Source organism: Eptesicus fuscus, chromosome 10 (genome assembly GCF_027574615.1).
Source record: "Eptesicus fuscus isolate TK198812 chromosome 10, DD_ASM_mEF_20220401, whole genome shotgun sequence".
Lineage (NCBI taxonomy): Eukaryota > Metazoa > Chordata > Mammalia > Chiroptera > Vespertilionidae > Eptesicus > Eptesicus fuscus.
Genome location: NC_072482.1, coordinates 42,384,763 through 42,412,186, shown reverse-complemented (window position 1 = coordinate 42,412,186; position 27,424 = coordinate 42,384,763). Strand labels below are relative to the sequence as shown.

General features: G+C 38.1%; 1 protein-coding gene across 1 annotated transcript in view; it reads left to right on the top strand.

Annotated features, from left to right (window-relative positions):
* Positions 1 to 27,424, top strand: part of CEP162 (centrosomal protein 162) — an 83,000-nt gene that overhangs the window by 51,249 nt on the left and 4,327 nt on the right. Inside the window, exons 19-26 of the mRNA XM_054722421.1 lie at positions 4,577 to 4,703; positions 5,895 to 6,058; positions 6,795 to 6,899; positions 9,973 to 10,185; positions 11,233 to 11,882; positions 14,053 to 14,194; positions 17,358 to 17,456; positions 19,192 to 19,326. Coding sequence (XP_054578396.1) covers positions 4,577 to 4,703; positions 5,895 to 6,058; positions 6,795 to 6,899; positions 9,973 to 10,185; positions 11,233 to 11,882; positions 14,053 to 14,194; positions 17,358 to 17,456; positions 19,192 to 19,326 — 1,635 coding nt within the window. The remainder of the gene's footprint in view (positions 1 to 4,576; positions 4,704 to 5,894; positions 6,059 to 6,794; positions 6,900 to 9,972; positions 10,186 to 11,232; positions 11,883 to 14,052; positions 14,195 to 17,357; positions 17,457 to 19,191; positions 19,327 to 27,424) is intronic.

Below are 27,424 nucleotides of genomic sequence, written 5' to 3'. Positions count from 1 at the left end.
CAGAAATTTATTATATAAAGTGAGGTTATGGTTACATAGAAATTTAAACATACCATCTATAATAATAAAAGCATCGTATGCTAATTAGATCAGATGTCCTTTCGAATGACCTTCCAGATGAAGTCGGGGCTGCGAGGGAAGCTGGTGCTGGCAGCCGGGGGAAAGAAGGCCTACTCTAGCATGAATTTCATGCATCAGGCCTCTAGTCTATAATAATAAAAGCGTAATATGCAAATTGACCAAATGGCCATCTGGATGTCCTTCTGGACGACCTTCTGGTCAAAGCCAGGGCTGCAGCCGTGGGATCGAGGCAGGCTGCAAGGGAGGGATCAAGGCAGCCGTCGAGGCTGCGAAGGCCTACTCTTACACGAATTTCGTGCATCGGGCCTTTAGTAGTTTAATAATTGATGTTTAACAGGTTTTTGTAGTATATAAAATGCAACTTCAAATATGAATCCATTAGAGGACTTTCTTCAGATGTGTGTATGTACAGAATAACTATTAGATAGAGACAAGATACCAGGACATCAGGCGGCTACATCCTTCAGTAAAACAGTGCACTAGGAGAAAATCTACCCACCTTCGTAAGGGGCTGAGATGTCAAGTAAGCTTTTCTGTCTTCACTTGATCTCTAGATAGAGAAGGCGGAAAAGTCTCACCTGCTTGATGCCCATGCTTTCCTGGTTGTTCCGTGTAAATATCATTTCTTCTGCCTTCATTTGTGTTTTAGTATTTGAATTGATATTACCTGCAGGGGATGGTCATGCTCAAACAGCAGAAAAATAAACTGTGGTCCTGAGTCAGTGATGACCCCTAATGTGTTAGAAGAAACAAAGCAAAACAACTCTTAGAGGTCTACAGCCTTAATGAGCTCACACAGTATTCCTACAGGTAAAATCCCACTGACAGTATGCTCACAGTGCAAAATTACAAAACCCAGAGAAGCAATCAACTATGAGCAGGCATGGGACGATTTAATAAACAGCAGTATTAGCACCCCAATAGAATTACTGAATAGACTATAAAATAAATAGCCTTAAAATTATTAAATATACTAAATAAATAAACTATGAGTAAAAGAAGGAAACAGACTAGGTAAATTCAGAGTAAAATAAACAACTCTTGAAATAAAATATATTCCTGAAAACTAAAAAATAAGTGAGAAGTTAAATAGATAATCATATACAACTATGGAAAAAATAGTAAACTAAACCATATATCTAAAGAAGTTAGAGTGAGACACAGAAAAATATAGAAATGGAGATTATCAGAAATATGAGATGTTAGAGTATTTAAATATTTTTAAAAGGTAATGGCTGAACATTTTCTAGAAATTATAAAAGAAATGAATTCTCAAATTCAGGAAGCACAGTGAGTCCTGATTAGGATAAATAAGTAAAAATCTCTATCTACCAAAGGCAGAGAAAACCTTAAAAGAAATTTTAAGAGAGGAAAGAGAGGAAAGAAAAAGTGTTAGTTTAAGGTAAAAATTCTTTAGGGATGTTAGTTTAAGGTAAAAATTCTTTAGGGATTTGTTTATTTGTGCAAATACCAAAAGGTGGGATGTAAATACACCTTTAATTTTATTCCCTTTGGTATTCTGCATTTAAATAGTTTTAGAGCAAGTTATTCATGCTGGGATAAATCTGTAATATAATGATATTCATATCAAGTATACTTGTGTACAGTCTAATTTGTATCTTACAAATACTAATTGGTTTAGTCTTAACATATGAGTTGGTTCTTTATAAACTACTAGAGGCCCAGTGCATGACATTCATACACTGGGGAGTTCGTCAGCCCAGCCTACACCCTCTTGGGACCCCTCGCTCCTTACCACCTGCCTGCTTGCTAGCACTGCCGCGGAGCCAGGAGAGGCTCCCGCTACTGCTGCTGCGCTCACCAGCCATGAGCTCAGCTGAGCGGCGCTCTCCTTGTGGGAGCGCACTGACCATCAGGGGGTAGCTCCTACATTAAGCATCTACCCTTTGGTGGTCAGTGTACATCATGGTGACGGGTTATTCTGGCCATTCCACCGTAATGGTTGCGTAGCCTTTTATTATATAGACTAGTGGCCCGGTGCATGAAATTCGTGCACGGGGGCGGGAGGGTTGTCCCTCAGCCCGCACCCTCTCCAACCTGGGACCCCTCGGAGATAAACATCCCTTCCACAATCTGGGACCGCTGGCTCCTAACCACTCACCTGCATGCCTGCTTGATCACCCCTAACCACTCTGCCTGCTGGCCTGATCGCCCCCAACTGCCCTCCCCTACCAACCTGATTGCCCCCAACTGCCCCTCCCTGCTGGCCTGCTCACCCCCAACTGCCCCCTCCCCCCCGCTGGCCTGATCACCCCCAACTGCCTCTGCTTTGGCCCCGCCACCATGGCTTTGTCCGGAAGGACGTCCAGAAGGTCTCCCGGTCTAATTAGCATATTACCCTTTTATTAGTATAGATGGATGGGTACATATTAAAATCAAAGGTCCTGACCCTTTCCTTTTAGTATCCCGGGTGGGGAGGAGAATGAGGCTGACCACAGGTCATTCATTCGGTCAGTCTTTATCAAGCACCTGCCAGGTGCCAGGCGCTCACACTGGCCTTGGAAAAACAGTAGATAAAACAGGATAGGCATGGACCTTGCTCATTAGGAACATATATTCTAGTGGGAAAGACAGATAGTAAGTAAACCAATGAAATAATTGCACATAGTGGTCAATTTTTTGAAGAAAGTAAATGTAGAGAATAATGGTGGGTGGGGTGGGGGAAGGCAGTATTCAATTGTGTAGTTGAGGAGGAACTCTCTGAGAAAGTGATGTCTGAGTTGAGAGTTAAAGAGAAGCAGCAGCTAACTGCAGAGATCAGTCCTTCTAGCCAAGAGGAAAGCACAAGCCCTAAATAAAAAATGGCTGACCTCCCAGAAGCAGAGGCCTCTGAGGCAGAAGTGTGTGAGTCAGGACGAGAGTGGTGGAAGGTAAGGTCAGAGGCAGGCAGAGGCCCTATCTGGATGTCTCCTAGTAACTTACAAGGGAGGGGAAGTACTTGCTAGCCAAAGCCCTGTGCCCACAGGATTGACATGGGCATACTGGCCTTCTACTGGTGGGAAGTCTCAGTCCCTGGACAGATGCAAGCATAAAATAGACATCCATTCAAACAAGTGATTGCATGTTGGAACTCAAGATGTTTAAAGTTCCTTTGAATTCTATAATGCTATGAAGTAGAAACTATGAGAGAACATTTCTAAATTGGTTGAATTAATTAAACAAAACAAAGGGTATTTGTAGAAAGATACCTGAGCATTCAAAAACTTGAAGAAACTCAGTGCTCTCCTGAAAAGACTTCTACAGAAGATGAAACAGTGAAATGATGCAGTTAAGTCTGTGATGCAGCTAGAAACCAAGATCATGTAATACTTTATGAATGGATTGTTTTTTAAATAAGACTAGATTTTAAATTATAATGAAGTATAATTTGTAAGAATTTTTATTTTGAAACTTAACTATACCAAGTGTACTACCATGAGTCCAGGAGTTCAATTCAGTACATTTATTATCTGCCATGTGCTTAGCCCCATAAAGTAAACAGGTAGTAATAAATCAGTCTTAGTCCCCAGAGAGCCTTCAGCCTAATAAAGAGAAAAGACGTGTACACAAACAGAAAGTAACAAATGCTATACTAAAGGTAGAGTGAAAGTTTGTGGGGGTGCAAAGGAGGGAATAATCAGGAATAGCCCCATCTGAACTAAGCTTTGAAAGATCAGTATGATTTTGTCAAGCAGCAGGATGGGGGCCATTGAGAGTATGGAATGTAGGGCATATTGAGAATTCACTCAACATTTTTTTGATGTGCCAAGCATATGTCAGGTGATGAGGAGTGTTGTGAGAAGAAAATAAAGCATTATACCTGGAGGCCAGGATGGGGTTTGCTATTTTAGAGAGAGTCATCAGGGAAGGTCTTCCTGGGACTTCATTTGAACAGAATTCCTGAAAAGGGAAGGAGCAAGCCACCTGCTATCTGGGGGCAAAGGAAATAGTAAGTGCAAACACTGGACTAGGAGTGTGCTGGGCATGTTCAAAGAACTAGGAGATCTCTGTGGAGTGGAGTGGGAGGGGGGAGATTTGTAGTAGGTGCAGTCAGAAATGTGAACAAGGCTGGGGTATGTGACATTGAAGGTCATGGTAAGGACTTGGGTCCTTGGAGGATGGCATCCAGAGAGTTTCAAACAAAGGAGTGATATTAACTGACTCTTTAAAGCAATCCTCTGGCTGCTGTGAGGAGAACACTGTAGACTATGGGTGCTGAGAGAGGAAGAGGCAGGTTATTGCAGTATCCAGAAGTTAGAATAGTAGATTAGAAGGTCTCAGGCTGTACTGACTTAGATGATTAGAATTGATTCTAGTAGGCTGTGGGGAGCTATTAATAATTGGGGTGGGGGGGTGGGGTTGTGTATGATAAAATCAGAGCTAAAATTTAGGAAAAATAATTACCAGTATTTGTAATAGATTGTGTGAAAGAGACTAGGCTACAATTTATGTTGGTTTAAAAATAATTTGCTTCGATATTTCTATGAATATCAAGAAAGAAAAAAACAGTTTATTGGAAGACATCAAAAGACTGAAACAAGACAAACAAGCTCTTGAAGTAGACTTGGAAAAAATGAAGAAAGAGAGAGACCACGCCAGAGATCAGGTTGCTTATGTCACAGGTAACACACTGAGCTAAAACAGTTCACCTTTATACTCATAACTGTTTAATCAGAAATTTAAGCAATAGCATTTGGACAGTATAATCAAAATGCTATTCCTTGAAATATGTGTAATGTTAGAAACTTTTTTAAATTAGTTAGTAATAGGTATGTGTATTTGATTGGCTTTATCAGGGATAATGATAAGATCAAAGAAAATCAAGGTCTCTTTTAAATTTGCAGCATTTTATGTTTAGTTGTTGACATCCGTCATCCCAGCTAGATTGTGATCTTTCTGAGGGTCTGGTCTGCCTTTTTATCCCCGGGTCTAAAATGTAGGCTCTCAAGTATTTGCCAAAGAACAAATAACACTGCACTATGTTTGTAGAAAACACAAGGATAAATATGGCATTCTCTACCAGGGAAAACAAGAGAAAGAGAAGAATGCAAAAAAAAAAAAAAAAAAGTTTAATATAAAAAAATTACAAATAAATATGAGTGAGGGTGCTAAATAAGAGTTTCAGGGAGGAGTGGCATTTGAGCTGGGTCCTGGCAGAGGGTAAGATTCAGAAGTGAAGAACGGAGGCTGCTGTTCTAGTGTTTCATGAGCATGATACTGAGGGCACTTGTGGGTTGGATGGCAGAACATAGGGCCAGAAAGGTAGATGAGAAGCTCTTGTTTGCCAAAGTAAAGATATTTCCTCTGCAATATTATGATCTCAGTATAAGATATGTACAGTAAAAGTCACTTACCTGTTTGTAAGGAAATTATACTTATTTTCTCATCTGTAAGAATAGAATAATAATGAAAGCCATCATGTAAGTTATGTTAAAGTCATGTATGGTAAGCACCTACTAATGTTTGCTATTGTTACTTTTTAAATAATTATAGGAATGCTCTATTTTTATTATATCTTCAATATTTATTTCTCCATGGAAACAAGTTTACTTTTATAATGAAAGTCAGTGGGAAGATAATTGATGTATCAAAAATGTCTACATAGCTAACTTTTCTAAGTTTGAGGATTTAAGATTAAGAACACAGTTTTCATCGTCCTTTCTTAATAAGTTAAACTAGACACTACCTTGCATACATCAGTTGTTTTTGCCTCTTATTTTTTTCATAATGCTTTTTCATTAGGTAGGCATTGTTTTTCATTTAAAATCTTTAATTTTTCAAAATTACAGTGAAGTTATTATTTTATCCTATAGGTGAGAAATTATATGAAATAAAAATTTTAGAAGAAACGCATAAACAAGAAGTCATTCGTTTGCAAAAAAGAATACAGTGGTATGCGGAAAATCAGGAACTTCTGGATAAAGATGCAGTTCGACTTAAAGAAGCAAATGAAGAAATTGAGAGGCTCAAACTTGAGGTAATAGATCATTTTAGAGTGTATTTCTGTAGGTCCACCCTATTGCATTTAACAGTTTTTCTTAGCCTTATGTCATTAATACTCTAAATTCTTGAATTAAATAGCTGGTTTGGGTTTGCTTTTAGATGTATAGTCTAGTTTAGATTATTCTGCAAATAAATCCAAGCTCCTTATCACAACCTGTCAAGTTCCCACATGGTCTGAACTCTGCCTGCTCTCCAGCCTCATCCGAACCACAATTCCACAAAACACTCTCCCTCAGCCACACCACAGCACTCACTGATTCTTGAACATGCCAAGCTCACACCACTTGTTGCCTTGACCTAAATTACTCTGTCCTTGGTTTTTCTTTGTCTCTCTCCTTGTTCAGGTCACGGCTCAAATTTCTATTCCCCAGAAAGACCTTTCCTGACGACCTTATCTAATGTAGCTGCCAACCTTGCCCTCTCTGACCCTTTCTTCCCCTTCCTTCACTGTTTTTTTTTTTTTTCTTCACAGCACTCTCTGAGGTTGTTTTGTTATTAATTTACTTTATTAGCTTATCAACTCTCTTTCACTAGAGCATAAGCACCAAGAAAGCAGGGACCTGGTTTGGCTTGTGCGCCCCCACCTCTCCAGCACAGTGCCATGTCTGGGAATTAATAAACGAATAAATGAACTACCATTGTGCTTTCCTCCTCCTGTTTCCCGGGTGTGTTTTAAATATGCTTCTTTACATGTTTTTACTTATTGATAGGCTGAGAAACTGAAAGCTGAATATGGAAATCCATCTCTTCAGAGGAAGACACATTTAAAAGATAAAGCAGCTGATGCCAAAAGAATTCAGGACCTAGAGCGACAAGTATGTGTTCAGGGTAAATTTTCATTAAGGTATACGTAGAGTCTATTGTGTTTTTTCTTGTTTCAGTTTTTATAAGATGTAGTAATATGAAACTGCCCCTACTTGATATACGTATTTAAAATACTATTAATAAAAGTAGTAGACAACATCATTTTATATAATCTATAGTTTATGCATAAAAACTTAGATTTATGTGCCTCATTGGATGGTAGACCTATTGATGACAGGTTATTTTACATCAGCTCTATTGGACATGAAGGAAGAGGAAGCAGAATTTAGAAACGCTGGGTATAGAGTTGGGGACGTGTTAGTAATGCTGGGAAGTATTACCAGACACCTTGGAAACAGAACATTCAGCACCCCAAAGAGCCGGCGATAATTTTGAGCTCTTACTCATTATTTAGACTTAAAAATACTCATTTCATAGTTAGTGTAACTGGGAGACCTTTTTCAAAAATCATATAGTGACTTTTATTATGATCAAGATTTTTTTCATTAAAGTCGTTTTGTGGGGTGGAATATTTATTAGTTAACATTTTCCAACTTTCTATAATACAGTTTTTTCTATTCATAACTAAATATTAAAATAAAGTATTCCAGCCCTGCTGATGGAGAGCATGAGTCTTCAGTCAAGTAATGACTCTTAAATGTAAGGCTACTATTCCATCACAAACCCCAAACTGTGAGGTCATCACTAAGCTGAATATTATCTCAGTTTTATGAGAAGAAGGAAAACTAAGCAAAAAGTTACCTTTGTTACTTTTATAGGCCCTGTTCTTATTTTAAAAGGTATGACTTGGCAGTGTGATTCAGTTCCAGGAAAGGAACCACAAAGGTGATCTGAAGAGCTAGAAATATTCTGAAGTAACCAGGATTGCTTGGCTCTTTTTCAGTGCTTAGATTTAGATTAGCCATCCAGAATTGTGAGAGAGACAAAACCAAAGAAAATACCTCTCTAATAGATAAATTTATTTTAAAAGAAATAATATAGAACTTAATGTGTGAGAAAAATATTAAGCATGCTTAATAGCAAAATTAAGATGTGAAATGGTGATAAATATTGACCAGAAATATGCTTTACAAAAGTAACCTCCCTCTTTTTTTTTCTTTTTTTTAATCTTTATTGTTGAAAGTATTACATATGTTCCTTTTTTCCCCCATAACCTCCCTCTTTTATTAACACTTTCATTAAAAATTTATTGTATCATCTTCGATTATATCTTTCTAAATATATTAGTAGTAGTTTGTATAGTTGGCTGCATGTACATTTTAGATCTTATTAATTCTATTCCCATGAACATTTCTGTCCTAATGATGTTAAACCTTAATACATATTTTATAATCAAGGTATATTATATATATTATATAGTCAGGCTTATTTTGGAGCCACATATTCTGAAATAGGTTAATTACATAATAATATATCTCCTTTTCTAAATAGCACATAAGTAAAAATGGAGCTAATTAAATGCATATTATAGTGAAAATCAAATTATATGCATTTGTTTATACTTTTATTTAATGGATATTCCAGTGAGAATTTTTTAAAAAATTTTACTTAGTATGGCAGCCACACTAGTATCAGTGATTAAAGAATAATATTAAAAAGCAAAATTAAAGGAGGTACAAATAAAATCTGATTTCCCCCCCCAAAAAAATACAATATACATTTCAAGATACCAAAATCAGATTGAAAATATTTCTTAAAATTGTAAAGGAATGCATTGTAAATATGTTAAAGCAAACGTTATATCTTTTCTTTTTAATACATTTGGTGTATATGTATATACCCTTATATGCTTACATCTAATGGAAATAACTAGGTTTTAAATACCAGAGGAAGGAAAGCTTTGACAATTTTGTAGACAAATAAGTTATCAATATTTGTATCTGGATATATCCCAGTTTATGGTACATCTGTGAATGTACAAGCAGTTTTTATGAATGGAAATATCTGCTGTTAACTTTGCAAATGATGTGACCCTTCAATACCTAATATGGACAATGTTCAATTTATAAACAGGATATTGAACACCAGCAACCCTCCTTATCTTAAGGGAGGTAGTTTTTGAGACTAGATCAAAGTAAAAGATAGTAATATCAAGCCCTCCCTAGATGGTGGGCACTCTGCTAAGCCCTTTACCAAAATAAAGGTCATTTGTTCCTCACTTAATTGTATCAACGTCATGAAATTGGTATTATCATCCCCATTTTGCCAATGAAGCAGCAGAGATTTTGAGGAGTTGATACAGGTCATAAAGCTAGAGGCACAGTCTTAACAGCAAATGTGCTCTAGCTGCACAGACTGCCTCTTACTAGTAGATGCTATTTATTTATTTGATTGCATACTCAGAGACTAGAAACTGTTAAAAGAATTTACTGTTTTAGTATTTGTTTTCCAAAGGTATCATAACCATAATACCGTTAACAAAAGAAGGCATACACACATATGAATATATAAAATCAAACTGTAATTTCTGTGGACCCTGGTGCCATTCTCTTCTACAGAAAGACCATATAATATGTTGTTGTTTTTATAGACCAAATGAACATTCATTTTTGTCATCTAATTCTCCTTTCTAATTAAAGTCATTTTAAAATAGGTTATACTTCATTTGGAGGGAGTTAGGTTAGGATGGAGATTCTTGCAGGAAGGGGTATGCTTATTGCAATAAGTTTTCACACTCATGTGCATATAAGTAATATTTCAGTCAATAGACAGCATAACTACCATTAGAGGAGATCTGTAGAAAAAAGGGGGGGAAAGAGCTTTGTCCTCAAAAAGACTGATCGTTAGTAGTAAACTAGTCCCAAGATCTGTTTCAAATGAATGTGAGAGGATTTCTGTAAATTCATCAGTAATTAATTAGATATTGTACTGTAGGATTTTTTAATCAGACATGTAAGGGTGTAAAATTTGAAATTAATGTGTGCTTCTGAGCATTCAATTCAGTCCTGAGATACGATGTAAGTATCTCTTTGAAATCTAGACATAACTGATATAGCATAATCTATATTAAACTGCTTAATTATATATTTGCAAACTTACATATATATAAAAATATTTTACTAGGTTAAGGAAATGGAAGGAATTCTAAAGAGAAGATATCCTAATTCTTTACCTGCTTTAATATTGGCTGCATCAGCAGCTGGTGATACAGTAGATAGAAACACAGTGGAATTTATGGAAAAAAGAATAAAAAAACTAGAAGCTGATCTGGAGGGCAAAGATGAAGAAGCAAAGAGAAGCCTTCGTACCATGGAACAAGAGTTTCAGAAAATGAAGGTAAGTGCCATAAAAATGGGGCTCAGAGATGGACCATGGGGCACTTCCTATGTCTCATCTTAACAAATAGCTCTAAACATCCTTTCTCACAAAACCTTTACCTTGAGTGTCAGCTGCAAAAGCAACCTAGATTCATCCTATCTTTTTGTCCCCCTTCAGTAACTTATTTCAAACGTGAAATAATCAAGCACAGGATAATATTTACATGAGCCCTCTCAGTGATATTAGAATTAGTGTAAATTAAGTCATGAAAAGGCAGAATAAAGCATCTCTGATATATATTCAGTATAAAATATTTTAATTGCTATCCTTGAAAGTATTTCCACTGAAATTTGCATGTTCAAAGGACCAATACTACAGGGGTCATAGGGCATCGGAACTATTGCCATGTCAATCTCCTCACCAGGCTGTGAATTTTTTGAAGTCAAGAACTAAGTTTCTTTACCCCTAGAATCTGGCCCAGTGCCTGGCAAGCAGTCATAGCAGAATAAATATTCATTGAATGAATGAGCAAACACTATCAGTGCCTCTTTCCACAGAGTAAACTATTGAGGTTATTTCATTTATAATAAAAATCTCCAGGATACAAATTTTAACCTAACTTATTTACTCCATATGAGATTTCTAAATTGCTATAAGAAAGCTGAAAATTGTTCTATACCTTAAAGACTTCGGTATCCCCAATCGCTTTTCCTGTTTATCCTCAAAGAGTATATAGTTTGTCAATTTGCATAGAAAAGGGTATACAATAATAGCTTTGATTGTAAGGTTTAAAATAAGCATTGGGGATACAAAAATATGTGTAAGTTAATGTTTATGAAGCAACATTAATTCTGAAGTTCTATCACATATATTGAGACTATGTAATGTTATGCCCTTCAAAGATTAGGACTCCGATGCGTTTGACTCAAGGAACACAGAGTTGGAGGCATCACAGTGTGTAATGAGTGCCTATATAAAGGAATTGGTAGGTCCTGGTAGGATACAGGGCTTCAGTAACTAATGGAATATTTAGCAGTGGTTTGACATTACCTGGATTCTTTTCAGATTCAGTATGAACAGAGACTAGAGGAGCAGGAGCAGCTACTTGCCCACAAATTGAAGGCAGCATCCCAGAACCAACATGACAACTCCTCCAGGGTTAAAGCACTAGAGAAGGAACTTGACGACATTAAGGAAGCCCATCAAATCACTGTAAAAAACCTTGAAGCTGAAATAGACACGTTTAAACAGCAGAATGCTGAATTAGAGCTCAAGAAAAATAGAGATGATAAAGATTTCCAGTCTATCGAATTCCAAGTGGAACAGGCTCATGCTAAAGCTAAACTGGCAAGACTCAATGAGGAGCTGGCAGCAAAGGGGAGAGAAATACAAGACCTTTCAAAAACTGTGGAGAAGCTTCAGAAGGAGAGAAGGATGATGCTATCCAGTCAGAACTCTAAGGGGAGGGAGGAAATGACTGCAAAAAGGGTAAAGAAGGATGTTTCGCACCCAGGTAAAGGAAATGCCAACTCCTTCCCTGGAACCCTGGACGGCAAGCTTTACCAACCACATACTTTTACTGATTCCCACATTTCAGAGGTTTTACAAGAAAACTGCAGATTGAAAAATGAACTGGAGAAAGTAATTGTGGAGAAAAATGAGTTGAAGATGAAATCTGACATAGCTATGAACCAGTTTGAGAATTCCATGAAAAGGTAAAATGTGAATTTGTTAATATGTGGAGACAAAAAGATACGTTTTTAAATTATAAGATGTATTTCCTCTAGATAAGTAGTTATACCCCGAACTGAATTTTAAGAAATTGTATTACATTGCTAAGCATAGATCTGTTTCATTTTGTAACCAGATTCTGATGAACCTAAATCTGAATCTCCATGTGAACCCACACCATGTCCTGAGCTGACCAGTCTTGTCTTTTTTCTGCATGTATTCAAATGGTGTTAGTGGGCCTTCTTGCAAATGAATATCATTATTTGTGATTGCCATAGGCCAGTGGTTGGCAAACCGCGGCTCTCGAGCCACATGCGGCTCTTTGGCCCCCTGAGTGTGGCTCTTCCACAAAATACCACGTGCGGGCGCGCACGTACAGTGCGATTGAAACTTCATGGCCCATGCGCAGAAGTCGGTTTTTGGCCTGGGTGAGTCTATTTTGATGAAGTGGCGTTAGAACACTCAAGGGGCCAAAGAGCCGCATGTGGCTCGCGAGCCGTGGTTTGCCGATCACTGCCATAGGCAGATTACTGTCAAAAACAGCAATTAGGAAAAGGGGGTGACATTCTAAGAGGACAGGGTCCTTTTTTCCAAAATAACTCTTCCAAATTAATCTATGGTCACATCCATTCATCTCTTTCCTCCTCAGGATCTCCAAGTACTATCTTTCCTCTGATGTTTCCAACGTGCTCAGATTTTTTTGCCTGATCACACCAAGTTCTGTTCCCCTTTCTCTGTCTTTCTGTACCGTTTTTCCACAAGTTGCCTCTTCTTTTTTCCCCTGGTCTCTAAGTGATGACTTTTCCCAGACCAGTGTGGTTTTCTCCATCCTCGTTGTCCTTGACATCATCCACTGTACTGCTTTCTTGAGTGGTTCCCTCCCTTAACCTCCATGATTTGGCCACTCTTGACTAAAACTTTTTTTCTGTTCATTTTAATTGATTCATGACTTCTCTTTATTCTCCCTCCTCAAAAATCAGACTTTCTAAGCCTGACTTGCTGAATTTCTTCACTGCCTTTTGCTTGTTCATGTTTCAAGTCCTACCTCTTCCACAAAATACTTCCTAGAGCTTCCCAGGAAATTGCCTGCCTCTGCCTTCAAGCTCTTATGTAATTTATATACCATGAAAGCACTAATCATAACTCTATCTTGTAGCTCCTTGAGAACTGATATAGGATTATACTTCTTTTACAACCTGTAAACACAATAATAGGTTTGAGTGTGAGAGTTAAATTAAGTCTTCAGGTATACAAAAATGTCATTTAATGTTGATGAAGCAATATATAAATTATATATTGAATATACAGTTATGCCCTTCAAAGATTAGGATGTCAATACATTTGACTACTCAAGGAACACAGACTTGGAGGCATCACAGTGTGTAATGAGTACTTAAATTAAGGAAGAGGTAGGTCCTGGTAGACTATAGGAAGAATGAGCATAGGAAACAGAATGAGCACAGATAGTACCTAATATGTTGAGGTTTATTGATTGATTGGTGGTGACCTCTCATTTACTAAACTGCCTCTGAATGCATAAATTTTGTCAGAGACAAATGAATAGTCTCTCATACTTAACATTGCAAACTAATTAGGTTCAGTTATCCTGTGTCCTAAGAATTACTGTAAAAATAATTTATTCTTACAGCATGCAACTAGCCCAGAGTCATATGCATGGGCCAGAAACTGGAGAATGTTGCCTAGACAAAGCATTGGAGTTTTTAAAGGGAACAGTTGTGATTATCCAAATAACAATCTGGTCAAGAAATCTTATTCTTAAAAGACAAGACAGACCCTCTGCTTTAAATCCAAACAGAACATTTAGAACCTTCAATTCCCTCAGAAAGTGCAGCCCCACACTGGGGGTAGAGTGGAAGACCTGCCCTGGATTCTAAGGTTCAAATGGGCTGGCTCGAACCACAGGTCTGCAGCTTACTGATCTGAATCCTAGATACATTCCTCTCTCCTAAACTCAGTCAGTAATTGTGAGCTCGTGGAGTGGTTCTAGGCAGTAAGTACTGTGTGAGTCACCTAGCACAATGCAGTGGATACTGGTGCCCTCTCTCCCTTTGCTTCTTACACTGCTGTTGTGCTAGCTCTGAATTAAAGATTGAAGAGTTGCTTTTATGTGTGGTTTTCTTTCATTTGCTCTAGAGTCAAGGAAGACACTGCAGCACACATCACATCTCTCAAAGCATCTCATCAGAGGGAAATAGAGAAACTCCTTTGCCAAAACGCAGTGGAAAATTCCTCTTCCAAAGTAGCTGAACTAAATCGTAAAATAGCAACTCAAGAGGTAGGTGACTTTAACAAACTTTCTTAGACTTTAATGTGATTTTTTTTTCAGTGCTGTTAACAGAATATTAATTTGGAAATATTTTAACTTCACTTTGTTATGTTGGTGATAGAAATGGTATTGTTGGCTTGATTTTATGTTTATGAGGATGTCATTGCCATATGTTTAACCATTCTAAAGTTATACTCTAAATAAGTGTTTTACAGTTTTATCCCTACATTTCTCAAGTAGATCTTCTAAGTAGGTGTGAATGGATGGGTGAGGGCTCTGTCTACTGTAATTGGCACCTTAGTACTTGAACTTGAATGTTAAACACCTCCCTTTACCCCAAGTCCCAACTGACAAGTAATTGTCCTGGTGATTCTTGCCCCACCACCTTTTATTCATTAAATGAATAATGATTCTGGGTCTATAGATAGGCACCTGGGATAAAATAATGAACAGAGAGATCTACACATTATAAAGTAGTCTTTTTTATATTATGATAGGGTATGCTGACAGGGTATACATTTCCTCAAAAGTGTCTTACTGTGTATATCTACTCAGATACCTATGAATATCTACCATGTGGCCCTTCTTCTATGGTGTTAGTAAGTTGGGGAAAAAGAAAAACAGCATTAGGAAGGTAGGGGATGGTGAGGGTAAAGGGGAGTGATCAACCAAATGACTTATATGTATGCATATAAGCCTAACCAATGGACACAGACAACAGAGGGGGTGAGGGCATGAGTGGGGGGCTGGGGGGCAATGGGGGGATAAGGACACACAAGTAATACCTTAATCAATAAAGAAAAAAAAACAAAACAGCATGTGCAACTTGCTTTCAAATAATATATATATAAAAAAAAAAGGTGGCAAAATGTTAATAGTTGGTAATTCAAGTTGAAGAATACAGGAATGTTAATTTTGCTCATCATCTATTTTGTAGGTTTTAATTTTAACAAAGAAACTGAGGGGGGGAAACTTCAAGAAATGATATATATATATATATATATATATATATTTTGTCTAAAGTTTTACATATGTCTCCTTTTTCCCCAATTGACCCCCCACCCCCACCCCGGGCAAGCTCCCACAGCCCCAATGTCTGTGTCCATTGGTTATGCTAATATGTATGCATACAAGTCCTTTGGTTGCTCTCTAACCTCCCCCCCACCCCCACCATTTGTCTCTGGATCTATTCTTGTTCATCAAATTATGTTGATCATTATATCCCACATATGAGTGAGATCATGTGATATTTATCTTCCGGCTGGCTTATTTCCGCTTAGCATAATGCTCTCCATCTCCATCCATGTTGTTGCAAATGGTAAGAACTTCTTTTTTACGTCAGCGTAGTATTCCATTGTGTAGATGTACCACAGTTTTTTAATTCACTCATCTGCTGATGGGCACTTAGGCTGTTTCCAAATCTTAGCTATTGTAAATTGTGCTGTTATGAATATAGGGGTGCATATATCCTTTCTGATTGGTGTTTCCGGTTTCCTGGGATATAGTCCTAGAAGTGGGATTACTGGGTCAAATGGGAGTTCCATTCTCAACTTTTTGAGGAAACTCCATACTGTTCTCCACAGTGGCTGTACCAGTCTGCATTCCCACCAGCAGTGCAGGAGCGTTCCTTTTTCTCCACATCCTCGCCAAGAAATAATTATATCTTGCCTTGGGTTAGGTCAGTTGGTTGTTGTGTCGTCCCATACACCAAAAAGGTTGCAGGTTCAATTTCTGGTCAGAGCAGATAACTAGGTTGCAGTTTCAGTCCCCAGTCGGGGTACGTATGGGAGGCAGCTGATCAATGGTTCTCTCTCTCCCTCTCTCCCCCTAATATCAATAAACATCCTCGCATTAGGATTAAAAATAAAAGAAATAATTATTTCACTACCACCTTTCCTACCTATAATTATTTAATAGCATCTTAATTAAAAACAAATCCCCCAGTTAGGAAAGTTTGAATATTGGCTATATGTTAAATGTTATGAAATTGGTGTAAAAATGTTATTGTGTTTTTGAGAGAAAATATCCTTTAAGGAAATGCCTGTTGAAGTATTTGGGGTACTTAAAGGTGAAATATAATGAGGTCTATAATTTAGTCTCAGCTCAGAAATAAAGAACTGTGATTTTTAATACTTTAATGAAAGAGATTTAAAGTGCTTTTCAAAAGTAACCATTATATAGCTTTGTAGATAAGCTTCTGTAGTCTTTTTACTCATAAGAGTCGGGGGTTAGTGTGCAGTGTAAACATTATATCAAGTGATTATATAGTAAGGAACGGTCTAAGAGAGTTGGGAAAAGTAGTATCATTATGCTGTAGTGCCATAAATATGTTGTTTTCCCAGAATTCTAAATATAATATTGAAAATTGTGAGTTAAATGGAAATCATCATAGTCTGGTCATAAAAAAACAGTACAAGTAAAACTTTAGAGATAAGAGATGAATTTTTCCTAAGTTTTTTCAGTTTCTCGATGGAAGTATTTGTGTTATTTCCATTCCTTTGTCTAAAAGTATGAGACTAACATTTATTTCACAGATATTAGGCTTGTGTTATCTTTATTTAGTCAATAGCTCTTAAATAAAAGCTATTATTCTACTTAATCACAATGTATAAAGATAATACTGGCCACTTTCTTCAAAATGCTTAGACTTTTTAAAAATCATTACTGATTTTTAGAGTGAGAGGAACACTGATCGGTTGCTTCCCACATGTGCACTTGCCCTAATGAGGGATCTAACCTGCAACCTAGGTATGTGCCCTGACGGGGAATCAAACCCACTATCTGTGGTGTATTGGATGACGCTCCAACCAACTGAGCCACACCGGCCAGAGAAGAATGCTTACACTTTATAGAGGTTTATCTTAAAGGCTTCAGGAGAAAAATACTTGAGATAAAAAAGCCATGTAGTTACATAGTTGTTAATTTGTAATATGTGATGCTTTATATTAAATGTTGAAAGAAACAAAATGATGAATTTATTCAATGAGTTTAATTAATTCAATGAACTTAATTCCTATGGCAACCTATTTCTATGTTAAAACTTTGTAATTTTAAAATATTAGGATCTTTTTTATTTTTTAGCACAAACGTCACTAGTTGGCTTTCTTATATTTTTCAAATAATGTTCAAGGAAGAACTTTATTAACTCAGAAGTTCTATTGTAATTTTCTAGGTACTTATAAAACATTTCCAAAATCAAGTTAATGAGCTGCAAGATAAACAAGAATCTCTTATAGTTTCTCAAGTTCGAGAAGAAATCCTACAGAAAGAGGTAAGAAATCACGAAAATATTGGGCTAACCTAAGTTTATCTTAGCCATTTCAATCATATTCACATTTCTGCATTAATTTTTTAACTTAAATGTACAAATAGACATAACCTAAAAATACCACAGTCAAGATAATATTAATATCTTGTTTATGGAAAATCTGCTTTCCCCAGATGTTGATAGTTTTTGGGTAGGTTTTTAGTAAGTAAAATTAGTACTTAATGCAAAAATGGCTTTAACCATCTAAGACTAATTTGGTTAGCAAATAGGTAAAGTAATCATCACAGTGATGCTAGATCACCAATAATATAACTATAGGAAATAGATTTTTTCCAAAAACTCATCATAACAATGAGAGTTATCAATTTTTAAATATTTACTTTAAATATATACTAGGCACTGTGCTCTATGTGATTCTTCACCATAACCCCAAAGCTTAGGCATTATTATTCCCATTTTATAAATAAAGAAATCGATGCTAAGGAAAATTAAATAACTTACCTGAGGTAACCAAGCCCTGTCGTTGGACATTGAGGTCATTACCAGTTTTTCCTATAGTACTTAAGTAACAGGAAGCATTTTTGATCAATCTTTGCTTATGTATCCAGTTACCAACATAGGATAAATTCACCAAAATGCAAGAATTTTATAAAAGTAAGTATTTAACTTTTATTATACTCCTAAAGGTGCATTTAAGTAGATATAAATTAAGAGAAATTTTCTGTATTTTTTTATTTTGAACTAAATTTCTGCTGATCTTTCTGCAAATCATTCAATTAAAGTCTACATATCTATTTTTGGTGAGGAATGTTTCACATTTAAAAATATTTTGATTCGCCTCTGACTCAATTTGCTTGTATTTTCACATTTTTAAAACTAATTTAGGAAGTGTGTATGTTTAGTATTATCAATGTTATTAGGTAGTGGGTGTTTCCATGTAAAACGATTGAATTTGTTAATTTTATCTATTTTCATATGTCAATTATTTTGCTTTTTGATATTAGCAAGTTATAATTATGTGATATAAAGAAAATAGAAGTAATTGTTCCATCAAACCCAATATAAAGATCCTTCAGATCCCCTCCATTTAACTCGGGTGACATAAAATATTACCGTTTTCTCTGTGTGCTATAATCAGAAAAAAGGTACTGCACTAAACTGCAATTCCCCATGTGTCTTTCATCTTTGCAACCTAAGACAGCAGCAAGCACAGAAAGTTTATTACTTCATTATCTGTATTTCTTATGCATACATTTATTTGCGGAGTGAATTATAAAATGGTAAGAGCCAGAAGAGAATTACAAATAGGATTATAGGGTGTTGACAAAATAAGGATCCATATTTACTGAACTCTTTCTGTATTACTTAATCTTAAAAGTAATCACTCTATTAAATACTTTATAACAAAGCTGAATACACCAAAGATAAGTGTCCAGCTTAATTTTGAATGACATAAACCAGCCTGGCATACGTGGGAGGGAAAGCTGGGCCAAGTATCTGAAACCTTTTGGATTGTGAGGTCAGTTCAGATCTAGGATGACCCTTTTACTTCCTGGACTAGGGAAGGAAAGCTATTAATTATCCTAACAACTTAAAATACCTTTGTTGACAAGAAGCCTCTTATGTAGTGAAATTTTACACAAAAAATATGTGGTTAATATTCTGCCTTAAGACTACCTGTTAAAAATGAATTACTTCCTTATCATAGTTTTTCATTTACTTCATACCTCAATTTTAGATTACAAAACTCTTAGAAGAATTGAGAGAGGCCAAAGAGAACCATACCCCAGAGATGAAACATTTCATGGGCTTAGAAAAGAAAATTAAACAGATGGAAATGAGACATAAACAAAGAGAGCAAGAACTTCAACAGGTAAAGTAGTAAATCACATGTACATATTTGTATAGTTCTTTACTTTGAAGTACCTCCAGTTTGCTATAGTTTTGTCATCCCTAGCAAAACTTACTTTGTAAAGTGTTTCCATTATATATTGATCTTATTAATATATAGCTTTTCAGAGAAAAATGACTTTAAATCTCAAATACCTGAAGATTGGTTTGTCTTATATGTGAAGAAATAGAGAAACAACTTGTATCATGATCTTATGTGCCTAGCACTAGTAATATCATTACTGTACTTAATCACAAACAGATGAATTAATGGAAATTAAAAATGTCAGAAGGGCATGAGGATGTAGTTTGGGCACTAGCCTTGGTGCTGATATTTAACTTTGCTTGAACAGTGTATTATTCGGTTTGGTCTGACAGCAAAATGTCAAACTGGGAGGCTTAAAAAAAAACAACTGCTGAAACTGGTTTGGCTCAGTGGATAGAGCGTCGGCCTGTGGACTGAAGGGTCCCTGGTTCGATTCCGGTCAGGGGCATGTACCTTGGTTTCAGGCACATCGCCAGTGGGGGGTGTGCAGGAGGCAGCTGATCGATGTTTCTCTCTCATCGATGTTTCTAACTCTCTATCCCTCTCCCTTCCTCTCTGTAAAAAATCAATAAAATATATTTAAAAACCAACAACAATGAATTTTCTCATAGTTTGGAGGCTAGGATTCCAAGATCGAAGTTACAGCTGATTCATTTTCTAGTGAGGTGAGAGTTCTCATCCTGGCTTGTAGAGGGCCTTTCCTCAGTGTGTGCACTGCAGGGTGGAAGAGGGAAAATAGAGAGAAAGCTCTCTGGTGCCTCTTATAAGGACACTAATCCAGTCATAATCTAATTATGTTTGGGGCCGTACCCTTGGGACCTCATGTAGGCTTAACTAGTTCCTTACCCTAAATACAGCCACACTGTGAGTTAGGGCTTCAACATATGAAGGGGTAGGAGGGTGGCACATATTCAGTCTAAATCAGTGTAAGTTATATATTCTTTGCAAATAAAAATTACCACATCCATGCAAGCTTTATGATTGACCTGAGTTCCACAGAGAAACCCTAGGTCTATTTAATCATATCAAGATGAATGAAATTTCTCATTCTTACTCTTTTATTTGTGGACTTCTCTTAAAAACACATTGCATACCAAGAAATAATTATCCACAGTAGAGTTAAGGTATCATAGTGCATCACCATTTATCCAGAACCCACCCTTGTGTCACTTTTTAATGCCTATTTTAGAAAATGGTTGTAAATTGTTGATAAATATGTTAAACATTTGCTTTCTTGTTATAGTTATATACGGTATTATATATAGCCTAATGACAATTATTTTGTAGTGCTATAAATGTGATTAATTAATGTTACATATGTATTTATTGAAAAGTTATATATATGGTGTCACATAATTGTATACACACAGTTTGAATAATTATAAAGGTAGTGTTCATTAAAATACATTTCATTTCCAAAATTGAGCTATTAGCTGTTAAGATGTGTAGATTTTTGGGGATAATATTATTGCAATACGTTTTCTAATTTTGACTGTTTTATTTGCTAAAGCAAAAATGCAGTAGGATTTTAAAAATATCTTTGATTCATAGAGTTGATGGATTTCAGTTTCATAGTAAAATGCTAAATTAATATGTTATCTAAATGGCAACGTTGGTTGTTCTGACTTGAGTTTCCCTCACAAAAAGACCAATTAGCAACCAACAATTCATAAACAAGGCAATTGTGAGAAATCTCAAAACACAGGTGAGTCTGAAGTACTTTTTTGTCCCACAGAGACCAAGAAGCACTGCATTAAAAGGGTAAGAGGAGCAGCCACACACTGACAGCATCGCCCTCCCACAGGCCAGCATAGCGCTGCACCAAAGGGTACCCTGCGGCCTACATTTTCTCCAGTGGGAAAAAGAGCCCAAGGTGAACACCCAGCCTGCCCACCACTGTGGGTTGCTTCCCAGGAGGCCCACTTGGTCTCACCTCATGGAGATTTCAGGGCAGAATCTATGGGGCTCAGCCACTGGAGATCAGATTGTGACTGCAAAGTTCACCTCCTGCCATGGACACACTAAATCTTTACGTGTAGAACAATTTCCTCAAGGGGAGGGAGGAGGGAAACAAAACAAAACAAAAACTGAACAACTACAAATCAAAGCAAACTGAGGCAAAATCTCACTAAAAACCTCCACCTCCAGCTAGTGACCCACAATCAAGAGGAAGCTCAAAACCCGGATCTTTTCCCTGAGGAGTAAAGTGTTTGAAACCCACATTGGGCACTTTAACTTTTAAGACCTACACCGGAGAGATGAACCTCCAGAACTTAGCTTTGTTAAGGCCATGGGGCTTGTGTCCCCGAGACCCAGGAGACTCTAGCAAACTAACAGGCCTAAAGGTCAAGTGCATACACCCACTCCAAGGCTCAATGCAGAGGCAGCACCCAGGCTCTCTGTGAAAGAGCTCTGCTTATCTTAAAGCATTGGCCTGAGGGGCAGGCAACTAATACAACACTCATCTAGGAGCCGCTGAAATACTCTCCAGGGACAAGGCTCGTGAGAGCTATCTTTACACTCTTTCTCTCGCCTTGCTACAACTTGCCAATATCTTCCAGAAAGGAGCTTGCACCCTTATTTGGCACCTCAATTTTTGTGGCTGCCACCCAAATATATATTGCCTTGTTGGCCCACTGGACAGTATATATTTGCATACTTTAATAGCTGCTCCTGAGGGTCTGGCTTCCGGTCTACCTGAATCTAGGTGCTGAGATCCTCCCCTTTGAGTCACTGACAGGTCTTGACACACTCCTAACTAATGGAAACCACTAGAAATAAAATAGGTTGTTTGGACAATTACAAAAATTTAAGAGAAAACCAAGAACTAGGACAAGGAAGGCAGAGTTGAATGACAGCTTCATCTACATGACACCCTTCTTCAAGACTGTGGCAGGTGGCTCTTTTATCCAATGTATAGAAACTAACACAGTGAGTCAGGAAAAAATGAAAAAATAGTGAAATATATTCCAAATGAAAGAACAAGATAAAGCCTGTGGAAAAGATCTTCAGAAAACAGAGATAAGTGATTTATCTGTTAAAGAGTTCAAAATAATAGTCATAAAGAAGCAAATGAACAAAGTGAAATTATAAAAAAGTACCAAATAAAAGTGACAGAACTGAAGACTACAATTACTACACTGAAAAATACAATCTAGGTGTTCATGGAGGAGAAGAAAAGATTAGTGAATTCAAAAGGACAGTGGCCTGGCTGGTGTGGGTCAATAGTTGAGCATCAACCTATGAACCAGGAGGTAATGGTTTGATTCATGGTCCAGATACATGCCCAGGTTCTGGGCTCAATCCTCAGTGCTGGAGGCAGCCAAACAATGATTCTCTTTCATCATTGATGTTTCTATCTCTCTATCCCTCTCCCTTCCTCTCTGAAATCAATAAAAGTGTATTCAAAAGCTTAAAAAAAAATAAAGACGGGACAGTGAAAATCAGAGCAGCAAAAAAGAAGAATGAAAAAGACAAGAAAGAAGTGAAGGTAGCTTAAGGCACTTACGGAACACCATCAACAGACCAACATTTGCATTACAGGGGTCCCAAGAAGGGTGGAAAGGGGACAGAAAACTTATTTGAAGAATAATGACTGAAAACTTTCATAACCTGGGGAAGGAAATAGCATCCAGATCCAGGGTGCTGTGAGTTCTGAATAAGAAACACCCAAAGAAACCCACACCAAGACATATTGTAATTAAATTATCAAAAGCTAAAGACAATGAGGAAACCTCATAAGACATCAGCAAAAACTTTGCAGTCCAAAAGGGATTGGCTCAAAATATAGCAGAAAGGACGAAAGGAATTATGACAAACTCAGTCATAAAATAAATCACAGGAATGTAATGTACAACTTAAACATAGCTAATAATATTGTAATATATGGTGACAGAAGGTTATCTATATATTGTGAGGATCATTTCACAAGGTGTATAAATGTTGAAGCACTGCGTTGTACCCCTGAAATACATTATATGTCAACCATAATTTCACATTTTAATTTAAAAAAAATACTGGAAAAAAAACCACACAACTTACTACCAGAATACCCAACAAAGCTGTCATTCACAGTTGAAGGAGAAATGAGTTTTTCAGACAAACAAAAGCTAACTTTACATCCCAAAGGAAGTAGAAAGAGAACAAATGAAGCACAAAGTTAATTGGAGGAAGGAAATAAAGATCAGAGTGGAAATAAATGAGACAGAGACTAAAAGACAGTAGAAAAGGTCAATAAAACAATGTTGGTTTTTTAAAAAGATAAATGCAAACCTTTAGCTAGACTCACCAAGAAAAGAAGAGGACTAAAATACATGAAATCAGAGATGAAAGAGGAGATGTTACAACTGATAACAAATAGAAAGATCATAAGACAGTACTATGAACAATCAATTATAAGCCAATAAATGGAACAACCTAGAAGAAATGGACAAGTTTCTAGAAATATACAAACTACCAAGACAGAATCATAAAGAAATTCAAAATTTGAACAGACCAATCACTAGAACAGAGATTAAATCAGTGAACAAAAATCTCTTAAAATTCCAATGACTTCACTGGCCAATTCTACAAATCATTTAAAGAATGAATACCAGTCCCAAACTCTTGCAAACAGTATAAGAGGAGGGATCTCTTTGAAACTCATTTTACAAGAGCAGCATTACCCAATACCAAAACCAGACAAGGATACTATGGAGAAAAGAAAATGCAGAACAATATCTCCCATTGAACATAGATGCTAAAAGCCTCAACCAAATATTAGGAAACCAAATTCAACACTACATTGAAAGGTTCACACATCATGATTATTCAAAAGATGCAAGAATCATTCACCACCCACAAATCATTGATGTGATGTGTCACATTAATAAGATGAAAGATAAAAATCGCATGATTATTTTAATAGATGCAGAAAATTTGATAAAATTCAAGTTTTTTTTCACGGTAAAACTCTCGAAAAATGGGATTTGGGGGAATGCACCCCAATACAGTATGGTCCCCATATTAGAAGCCCACAGTATCATCATACTCAATGGTAAAAGCTGAAAGCTTTTTTCTTAAGATCATGAATAAAACAAGGATGCCTACTCTCACCACCTTTATTCAATATAGTATTGGAAGTCTTAGCCAGACAACTAGGCAAGAAAAAGAAGCACATAAATTAAGGAGGAAGTAAAACTTTCACTATTTGCAGATGACATAATGTTATATATAGAAAACCCTAAAAACACCAAAAAACTGTTGGAATAAATGAATCAGCCAATTTGAAGCATACAAAATTAATATGCAAAAATTGATTGTGTTTTTTTATACACTAATGAACTATCAGAAAGAGAAATTTTTACTAATTAAGATTTGCTTTAAGGTCATTCAAAAACATTTTTTAACAGCCAAACTAATAGATACAGAGAACAGATAGGTAGATTCCACAGGTGGGAGGTGAGGATGGGTAAAATGAATTGGGTCAGAAGTGCCAACTTCCAGTTAAAATAAACAAGTCATGGATGTGTAATGTACAGCATGTTGACTATAATTAATAATACTCTCTATACTAATAAAAGGGTAATATGCTAATTAGACTGGGAGACCTTCCAGGAGACCTTCCGGATGTTCTTCTGGACAAAGCCATGGTGGTGGGGCCGAGGTAGAGGTGGTTAGAGGCCAAGAGGGGAGGGCAGTTGTGGGTGATCAGGCCAGGATGGGACAGCAGTTGTGGGTTATCAGGCTGGTGGGGGGTGGGGCTGTTGGGGGTAAGCAGACCAGCAGGGTGGCCAGTTGGGGGTGAGCACGCCATCATTGGGGGTCAGTTGGAGGTTATCAGGACAGTGGAGGGACAGTTTGGAGTGAGCAGGCCAGCAGGGGGGCAGTTGGGGGTGAGCAGGCTGGTAGGGGAGGCATTTGGGGGCGAGCACAATGGCACAGGGGGCAGTTGGGGGTGATCAGGCTGGCCGCGGGGGGCAGTTGGGGGTGAGCAGGCCTGCAGAGTGGTTAGGGGCAATCAGGCAGGCAGATGAGTGGTTAGGAGCCAGCAGTCCCGCATTGTGAGAGGGATGTCCGACTGCCGGTTTAGGCCTGATCCCTGTAAACCAGCAGTAGGACATCCTTCAAGGGGTCCCAGATTGGAGAGGTTGCAGGCCAGGCTGAGGGACACCCCACCCCCCTGTGCATGAATTTCATGCACCGGGCCTCTAGTCTATACTAATAAAAGCCTTGGGGGTGATCATGCCAGCAGGGGAAGGTAGTTGGGGGCAATCAGGCTGGCAGAGGAGCAGTTAGGGGGCAATCAGGCTGGCAAGGGAGCAGTTAGGGGGCAATCAGGCAGGCAGGTGAGCGGTTAGGAGCCAGTGGTCCCGGATTGTGAGAGGGATGTCCAACCACAGGGATCGGGCCTAAACCTGCAGTTGGACATCCCCCAAGGGGTCCCATATTAGAGAGGGTGCAGGCTGGGCTGAGGGACACCCTCCCCAGTGCACGAATTTCGTGCACCGGGCCTCTAGTCGTATATAATAAAGAGCTAATATGCTAATTAGACCGGACAGCAGAACAACCATCTGGACGACCTTCCAGACAAAGCTGGAGCTGCAGCCGCTGAGGCTGCGAGGGATCAAGCTAGCCTGCGGCTTCAAAGGCCTACCCTCACACAAATTTCATGCATCGGGCCTCTAGTATTGTATATTTGAACTTTGTTAAAGAATATATTTTAAAATCTCATGTCAAGAAGCAGAGTAGATAAACACTATGCTTGCCTCCTCTCACAACTGAGAACCACATAAAGACTAGCTGAACAAAAGTTGTATAACTAATGATATAATAAAGAAGCCACACAAGACTATAGGGGTGGAGACAGAATGGGCCCATCCCACACCCACAATGTGGTGATTCTTTAAGAATCAGGAGAGATATTATTTTAGCTGTGGTATGACAGCTGCCAGCCCCACACCAGACTCCCCATCCTAGGACACCATTATAAGAGGAGTCTCGATAACATCTTGCTGTGAAAACCAACAGGAACTGCACCTGAGTGAGATGAGTGCTGCTGGAGAACCAGGTGATCCTCTTGAGCTGTGCACAAACTCACTTGCTCACAGACTCAGTCCCTTTGGGCCTGAGCACAGGTGGAACAGCTCAAAAAGCATCAGGGAAATATGAGGAACTGAGTTGACTAGCTTCAGAGCAAGGGCTGGAGGCCACAGTGGTCAGGTCAGCTCTCTCCAGGGACAGAAGCACTGGCAGGCAACAATGTTCTGTTGAGCCCTTTTCCCACCCAGCTGGGAGATGCAGGCTGGGGCCAAATGGTAGCTTTCCATTAACCTGGCTGACACCACCCATCCTGGTGACTCCTAGAGACAATGCCCTACCCAACTCATGCACCCACCTGAACATACCTCAACCTAATAACCACCTTGTATGACAAGCCCACAGCTAACTTTCTCAATGGTGAAAAGCAAAAAAATATATTTTTGAAGATCAGGAACAAAACAGGGTTGTCCACTTTCACCACTTTTATTCAACATTAGAGGCCCAGTGCATGGGTGGGGTCCCTCAGCCTGGCCGGCGATCGGGGCCTGGGGGAGGGACCATGGGAGGTTGGCTGGCTGCGGAAGGTTGGCTGTGGGAGCGCACTGATCACCAGGGGGCAGCTCCTGTGTTGAGCTTCTGCCCACTGGTGGTCAGTGCGCGTCATAGTGACCAGTCGCCCGGTCATTTGGTCAACCGGTTGTAACGGTATTGAAGTCCTAGCCACAGAACTTTTTTTTATTGATTTTTTACAAGAGGAAGGGAGAGGGATAGAGAGTTAGAAACATCGATCAGCTGGGGATGTGCTACTGGAGATGTGCTCACAACCAAGGTACATGCCCTTGACCGGAATCGAACCTGGAACCCTTCAGTCCATAAGCCGACGCTCCATCCACTGAGCCAAACTGGTTAGGGCGCCACAGGACTTCTTAATTTCTCTTGCTGAAAGTTCGTTGTCGGCATCTAAAAATTAATTTTTCTATATTCTGTATCCTGCTACTTTAACAAATTCACTTAT